This window comes from Asparagus officinalis, chromosome 5, assembly GCF_001876935.1.
Source record: "Asparagus officinalis chromosome 5, Aspof.V1, whole genome shotgun sequence".
NCBI lineage: Eukaryota > Viridiplantae > Streptophyta > Magnoliopsida > Asparagales > Asparagaceae > Asparagus > Asparagus officinalis.
In genome coordinates, this window is record NC_033798.1 from 76,690,431 (window position 1) to 76,698,926 (window position 8,496).

The 8,496-nt window shown below is 42.9% G+C and overlaps 1 protein-coding gene across 1 annotated transcript; it reads left to right on the forward strand.

Moving 5' to 3' along the window:
- Window positions 1,483-6,042, forward strand: LOC109842036. Its single transcript, XM_020410953.1, has 5 exons — window positions 1,483-1,709; window positions 1,797-1,901; window positions 2,017-2,092; window positions 2,951-3,015; window positions 5,815-6,042. Exons 1-5 carry the CDS (start codon window positions 1,665-1,667, stop codon window positions 6,040-6,042), a joined length of 519 nt encoding a protein of 172 aa, XP_020266542.1. The 5' UTR covers window positions 1,483-1,664.

Here is an 8,496-nt window from a genome sequence, read left to right on the forward strand (position 1 = left end):
CAAGAATAATTTATTTTAATTGGCATAAAATCGGATTAGATTAGCATAAGACCCTATTCACCCCCCCTCTAGGGTCCAACAATATCATCGTGTAAGCGCAAGTCCATCCAACCTCAAATTTGTTGTTTGTCTAGATTACCTAATAGGCAAATACAAACACTAAACAAACGATATTAGGGATTGTTTATAAATCATCAAAACAAGATTAGATAGTAGACTCATAAATGTGAGTCCTAACACTCACTCACCAGCTAGGACGACTCGAGCACCACAAGCACTCATCTTTTCCCTGGTAGGTTCGAGTCGAGACAGACTCTCACTTGACCTCATCAGTTTAGTCGACCACCCTCATTCCTTTAGAGTCAGGTAGACAACTTGCGAGGCCAACAAGAAAGACGATACTTATTGGCCCACTTCTAGAGCTGAGTCAAGAGGCAGTTCGTCTTCAAACTCTGTACCAACAGCTGCCCATCACCATCATGGCTAGTGCCCCTAGCATCCATGACTCATTATCTATCGTCATCGCCATATCCTCTCCATCACTGGTATACCAAATCAAGGGTGACTCTTCGTACAACCAGTTGTCACCTGTAAAGCTATTGCCAGCCTAACTTTTTGCCTGGACTTGGACAATTACACATTTACCCCTCTTAGCTAGGTACATATATGAGCTCATCGCCTACTGATTTCCTCTCTGATCCATAGGTCTCCTTTGGGGCCACATGTATGAAATTTCTATATGGAACTTATTCAGTTTATTTGTTTCTTCTCCACTCAAGTTCAAATACTAACTTGACCGTCGGAGGAATTACTAGAGAATCCAACTCCGCCGGTCCTCTAACATATCTATTCTGCAACTTATTCATCTTAGATAGGGGTTTAGTTGCCTAAGGGGATGAGGGAACCCACACTGTACATATCGACCCTGGGATTCCCTGCTAATCTCGCTGCTGAGTTTCAGGACATCAATAATCCTAAATTATAGACAACGCCTATAATTATTTAGCCGATCAATAATAGTTCATTCAATGAGCTCCCCAAATAAAAATATTTTTCTTTAGTAATTTATTTAATTAATGTAATTCATGAAGCATATAGAATGAGAAGAGTTTATTAGTGCACTGTAGGCAACTCTATAATAAAGGATGCAGAGGATATGTAAAGAAGCTCAAAAACTAGAGTTCAATGATTAAAAAAAATCTGAAAAAATCAAAGTTTCCTCGAGATTACAGTAGACTAGCTCATGCTCACTCCTACAACATGTAGTATAGAGCCCATCGTCTCTAGCCTGATTATACAGCTCGTCCTCATCTACAGTACTAGTAGGTTATGGATATTTTTCATTTTATTTTATACGTAGGTTAGCTTCTTAAGAAATAGTTATAAATTATAGATGATGAGCATTTCTTGTAATTTATTATATCATTAAAAAGAGAGAGAGACAAATGAACAATCCACCACGCAAAACGCAGCCCAGGCCTCACCCAATTCACAGTATTCGCCCTGCATTTTCTCTACAGAGGAGTGTTCCTAAGTCCTAAGAAAGCATCGTATTTGGAGCTCAATCTTCTCTCCGCTATGACCCGGTGCCGTTCATCTTTGCACAGTTCGGCAACCAAATTCAGAGAGCAAACCGAGCAGCAGCAAGAATCAAAGACAAGGAAATGATGCCTGATGTGCTGGAAAAGGGCAGAGCTTCTTGCTACAGGGTACTCTGTCTCTATCCCTCTCTCTCTCCTCTCACAAAATCGAAATGAATTTAGGCGCGTGACGCTTTCTACACGTGCTTAGAGAAGGCAGCCGACATGAAGCCCGCCGAGATCGCCACCGTCAGTCTTCTTTACCCCGCCGATTGCAAGAAACTGAGGGCCCAATTCGTCAACCAACACCGGCCCACCTGGGTAATTTTCCAAAAAATTTGACCCTTTTAATCCTACATTATTTCAGAATCGTTCTTATAGGTCTAATGAGCTTTACCTAGGCGCTTTTTGATTGATCGATTGAGTGAATAAGCAGGTGAAGCAATTCGATCGGCAGTACTGCAGGAAGAAGAGGGTGATGAGGCTTCTTGACGACGAGGGATCGCGGAGAGGTCCTACTTCCCTTCCTCAGCCTTACATTTTCAAACCCTAATCCCTAATTTACTTGCATTGTTGCTCTTTGTGTAGAGTTCAATTAGCAAGTGGTGCCTGATATTAGGTGGTTTGTTAAAGCAAGGTTATTTTACATTAACGTATATTAAATTCCTGGATAATAAGTTGTGAAAAATCTGTAGTAATTTTTTTTTGTTTGCTTGCTATCTGCCCTTGAGTAATTTGGCAATGCTGGTTATTTATTTGATATTGGCATGTTGGGTTCTATCCTTTACCTTAAAAACTTAACTTGTAAGAATTCAATTCAATGTTTTAGATAATTAACCTAACAAGGGTAACAGAGCAATGTCAAATAGAATCAGTTGTTGCCTTGGAAATATGAAGTGTGCCGCTTTTCCATCTGTATATAAATCTGATGATAGGGTATTTCAGTACAACTTGATTCTTGCTTTGGGATGCCTCTTAGATTACCTTTTTTTTGGGGTACAACAACGAAGGGGGAAAAAAGCAAAGTAAACATCAAGAAAATTGTCAGACGACACCATCATAGGCCATTTCTTACCCTAATTATCCTGAGCAATGAACTGGCAAATTCCATCCGGCATATCATAGAGGACTGCATGACGAAGATACCATTCAATTTCTAATCCTAGGCATCCATCAAATTAACTTGTTTTTTTTTCAAAGACAAAACGTAGTAATCATTATAATAATAATAAATCAAGATCAAGAAGAATATGTTCCTCTCGTGCATGTGATCCATCATATCACACATTACTATGTCTTAGAATCCGCAATGGTTGATGACTAATAATTTCTTTAGCATTGTAACTATGAATGACATATCTCCATTGTAGAGATGGAGCTCAGAAGCGGATTCAGGCAGCAGACAGATTGGCGGTCAACCGCGACGGTCGACCGCGTTTGTGCACGAGGCTTACTGGGCATCGGGATTGGTGGCGGTCGAACCGCGCGGTCGGCGCGGCAGAAGTTAGTTGTTCTGTGGGGCGGTCGACCGCCGTGGCGACCGCAGAAGTCTTTGGACCTCAGGTGCTATTCTGGATTGAGGGCGGTCGACCGCCGCGGTCGACCGCCGCTGCGGTTATGGGCTGGGTCTGTTTCTAGACCCGTTTCGTTTGGGTTTTCTATAAATACCCAAATACGATTCAAGGGTTTGTAAGGCAAGTGTTTTGAGCTGTTGAAAGGAATTTTCTTTAGGCTTCTATTCAAGGAGCAATTGGTGAGATCAAGAGTTGATTTGTTGAGGGTTTATGAGAGATTTGTAACCCTAGTTGTATCCCCTTGATTTCTAATAGCAAAAACTCTCACCTCCTTGCCCCGTGGACGTAGGCATCTTGCCGAACCACGTAAAACCGGTGTTTGTACTCTTGTTGGTGTGTTGGTTTATCTCTTTTGGCTATTTGGTTGGATCTCGGCATAGGGGTTTCTCCCCAACAATTGGTATCAGAGCTCCGGGCAACGCTTGGGCTTTTTTGGAGGTGTAGATCAGTTGGAAAGTTCATCTAGAGCTTCGATTGGTGATAAAGGTGGAATCTTTATGGTAAAGTTTCTATCTTTTTCAAGTTGGATCTATTCCTTATTTGTTCCGCAATTGTTTGGGTACTTTGAGATATATGGCTGAAAATGATAAAAGTGGGGAGGGTTCTTCTAGTGGGAAGGCCGTCCAAAGTTTGAATATACATTCTATGAAAATAGATGTGGAAAAGTTCAACGGCACAAATAATTTTGGACTTTGGCGATGTGAAGTCATGGATGCGCTAAATGCGCAAAATCTGGAAGATACGTTAGAGTTGGACGGGAAACCGGCCAAAATTGATGATAAGGTTTGGAATAAAATGAATAGAACTGCGTGTGGTGTGATTAGGTCTTGCCTTACCCAAGATCTAAAATATGATGTGATGAATGAAACTTCGGCAAAGAAGATTTGGGAGGTCCTAGAGGGCAAATATTTGACAAAGAGCGTCGAAAATCGTGCGTCGAAAATCATTTGCATCTGAAGAGGAGGTTTTATGCTTCCAATTGAAGAAGGGGACATCCATTAGTGATCACATGAACCACTACACGAAGCTACTTACAGATTTGACGAACGTAGATGTCATTGTTGAATATGAGGATAAAGCATTGTTGTTATTGAGTTCCTTACCCAACGAGGAATATGAGACCTTCATCCTCACTCTTATTAATGGGAAGGCATCTCTTTCGTATAGTGAGGTCACCGCAGCCCTTGTGAACTATCAACTTCGAAAGAAGGACAAGGAGACTTTCATTGAGCCGGTTGCGGGGGCATTGGTTGCAAGAGCTAGAAGTCCAAACCGTGGGAGGAGATCGCAGTCTAGAGGGGGCATCCTGCAGTTGGTAGGAATCAATGTGCCTTTTGTAGAGAAGATGGACATTGGAAACCGAATGCCCAAAATTACAAGCCGTGAAGAATAAGGGGAAAGTTATTCAAGCTTCAGAGGTAAATGTTGCCAAGGCTAGTGGTGACATTTCAGATTCAGATTCTTTGGGCTATTCATGCCCAGCTCTTCCGTCAGTTGGTGTTGCCGACTCCACCGAGTGGATGTTAGATTCGGGTGCTACTTACCACATATGCCCTAGGAGGGATTGGTTCTCCAGCTTTTAGGAGTTGGAAAGAGGGAATGATGTTCTTATGGGTAATGATCACAGATGCCCTATTGGTGGTATTAGTACCGTTCGGATTAGGACCAGTGACGGGATGAATCGGGAGTTGGTTGATGTGAGGTTCGTTCCTCAACTGAGGAAGAACATTATTTCACTTAGGGTATTGGAGGCAGCAGGCTATAGGGTGACCTTAGCAGATTCTCGCTTGAAGGTCACATCGGGGTCCATGATTGTTATGAAGGGTGTCAGGAGGAGTAACTTGTATTATCTGCTTGGGAGCACGGTGATTGATAGAGCGCTGACGACTTCTTTGGCTAGACTGTGGCATTGTTTGGTGCTGGGATATATTATTGGTTATGCCGTGCACAAATTGTTGAGGAGTGCTATGACCTACAGATTGAAGTCCTGTGAGCACATTGGGATGAGCGAGGAGACCGAGGTGGAGTTCAGCACTTCTATCCACCGATCGAGGGGTCTTATTGGAGGTGTTCAGTCAGGCATTGGGGGGCCTTTCATGTATACATCATTGGGAGGTAATCGTTCTTTTGTTTCCTATGTTGGGGATATTACTAAGCATGTTTGGGTTGCAACCAAGTCCCGTTGGTATAAAGCCCTAGTAGTCCGCAACAGTTGGAGGAGGTGTATGGCCAGAGAGGTTACCCGTCGTACTAGTTCTAGTAAGGGTTCTTTCTTGCATTGGTGCCGAGCTCATGGCAGTTGGAGACACTTCAGAGGAGAGGAGACAGTGGGGCGACGTGATGAGATGGCGGATTTAGTGGGCCGTTCTTTTCTGGAGGAGGATCGGCGTTGGTTGTCGAGCAGTGGTTTTAGTATTCGGGCTTCGACACGATTGGGCTATCTTATGAGGTTGTCGATTGCTACGTGTAGAGTTGTTAGATCAGGTGGAGCTGCTTCAGATTTTGGTCGGCGTCAGATATTTGACTACCCAGCACTTGGTCACATCGTTGATGTGAGATTGGATCCGATTGCGCATTTGGGATTCAGGAGTTCATTTGGCTATCAGTTGGGAGCTTCTGAGTTTGGTCTGAGCAGGTTTGTCACTTTGGACTCTTAGCAGGTAGAGAGTATTGATCAGATCAGATGGATACCGCAGCGGGTGGAGGTTGATGCTACTCCACATCGGGTGGAGCTTATTCCACATACTCCGAGTCATTTTGCATTAGTTGGAATTCTGGCTGAGGTGACACAGTTTGGGGATCAGATTATTCAGGATGCAGATGACGAGTTGGTAGATCCGAGTGCAGCTGGTGGATATAGCTTGGATACGGCCATTGTTTCACCTTAGGTGGAGGTGTTTGGATCGCTTCAGTTTGGGGTCGTTGATGATGCTATCAGCCGCAGTTTAGACTGAGGGCCTTTGGAGGCCATGGGTGAACTACGTGAAGGTTTGATTCCTTGAAGAGGATACGTAGGCAGTCAGTTATGATACAGCCGATTTGGTGAGTAGACACAGTTGTTTTGGGGTGAGTGTTCGCACTCCTGTTTGGGTCTCGACATGTTGCGGATGGGGTCCGTTGTCATGAGTCCGTTACCATGGCGTACTAGATGCAACAAGCGAGGCATTGGTTTGGTTGGTGTCGGCTCAGTTTTGGAAGAATCTTCGCCGAGGTGGAGATTTGTAGAGATGGAGCTCAGAAGCGGATTCAGGCAGCAGACACATTGGCACTGCGGTTATGGGCTGGGTCAGTTTCCAGACCCGTTTCGTTTGGGTTTTCTATAAATACCCAAACACGATTCAAGGGTTTGTAAGACAAGTGTTTTGAGCTGTTGAAAGGAGTTTTCTTTGGGCTTCTATTCTAGGAGCAATTGGTGAGATCAAGAGTTGATTTGTTGAGCGTTTTTGAGAGATTTGTAACCCTAGTTGTATCCCCTTGATTTCTAATAGTGAAAAACTCCCCCCCCCCCCACCCCCCCCCTCCTTGTCCGTGGATGTAGGCAATCTGCGCCGAACCCGTAAAACTGGTGTTGATTGTGTTTGTGCTCATTGTTGTGTGTTGGTTTATCTCTGTTTTTGGCTATTTGGTTGATCTCGGCATAGGGGTTCTCACCGCAACATCCATTTCTTTCCTCGATTTGTCACCGTTTCTCTTCAGTATCTATAGGACTCTTTAGTAAGTTGTGCTCTCTTATCATTTTATTAACTTTTCCATTGGCGAGTTCTACTTGTAAGATGAAATTCTTCTGCTCTTGTCTAAATTTAAATAAATAATAAACAAAGGGGAGCTTCTGCATACACACTTTGTTTTCTCAACGCTATATATCTGTTTAAAGAAATCCTGAGATGTTGGGATGAATCTAGAAAGCGGGCATCTTATAGCCTTCTTGTAGCAACGATCTTCTCGTGTTCTCTCTTTTTTTTTGATGAAAGATCTTCTCATGTTTTGAGCAATAATCTCATTATATAGGAATACTAGATAGGTTGTGAAGAGGGGCCTTCTATTATTGCGAACAGACGCGCCTGGTTAGTATCACCGTCAATTGCAAAGAGATCCCGCCGTAGTGCTATTTGTTGCGAATGTAGGCCCGGCTGTAGTTTCTACTTGTTGCCGAATAGACCACACCATTGCAGTATTGCGCGAAGTCCAAATAACATTCTCTTAGTGAACTTATTTTGATCTTTAAAAGGTTTTTTATCAATGGTGTCTATCCTCACGAAATAGAATATTGGGGCTATCCGCCTCTTAAACAATTTTAAGATAAAAAATATCGGCTCAGGGGTCATATTCGCGAACAAGTAGCCGTAGGACTATAAGGGTCTAGTTCGCACAAAATAGAACTAACAAAGGGTCTCTTTCAGCAGTTAGGTGTCCTAATATGGGTGTCTGTTTACAATTAAGACGCTTTTGCTCGCCATTGGATTTTCTATGAAGAAGGTCGCATCTTCATTAGATCGATAATAACATATATTTACTAGACTATGAATCAATTGCCCGCTTGAGATGCTCAATTATAAAACATATATGCACCCCTATAACATAATGTCCCCCAATGAAAGTTTATTTTCTAAATTTGTTAGAGATTAGCAATGGAAACATAGTTTAGGTAATATAGTGTATCACGAATTTTTGTGATTAATCTGTAGAATCTTTGCCTCGCATTGGAGTTTCTTAGATGTCAATTCTTCCTAATGCATAAAGCGGTAGATGTTTATTCTTTATAAATGCATGTGCAAGGAAAAGCCGGTATGGCTGAATGAAGCCTGAGGTACGCGTATAGTTACCTAGATGAAATATAGCAACTTGTGCTTTGATTTTGCGAGTATTAACTTGTTCCTGCTACCAGTGGCTGGGTAAATGTAAGTATTCTAAACTACTATGGTTATTAAAATTTGGGCAATCTTTGATTTGTGAATATGCTTAGAACGGACAGTTTTAACGGTGAATGAACTCGCGCAACTTAAAATCTGGCTGCTCGAATTTGGTACTTTCGAGCTTCTCTTTTGAATTGGTGCCTGAGCGAGTTCAGCATTTTCCCCCTTACCTCTTTGGGAATTTTTTTCAGGCAGAGTGGGTGGCATGGGAGACGGGGGTGTGGGCATTGTGTGTGAAATTTGATGGTGGACTACTGGTTGGCTTCTAAAGTTGACAGGCTGCTCATTTTTTTTTTTGTTTCGAAGAAAGGGGATGCGGGGGAAGAGAGCAAAGAGCAGGAGAGAAGGAGAGAGGAAGGTGGGAGCAAGAGACGAAAGCAGGGGGGAGAGGAAGAGGGAGTGAAAGACGGGGGGGAAGAACGCGAAAAC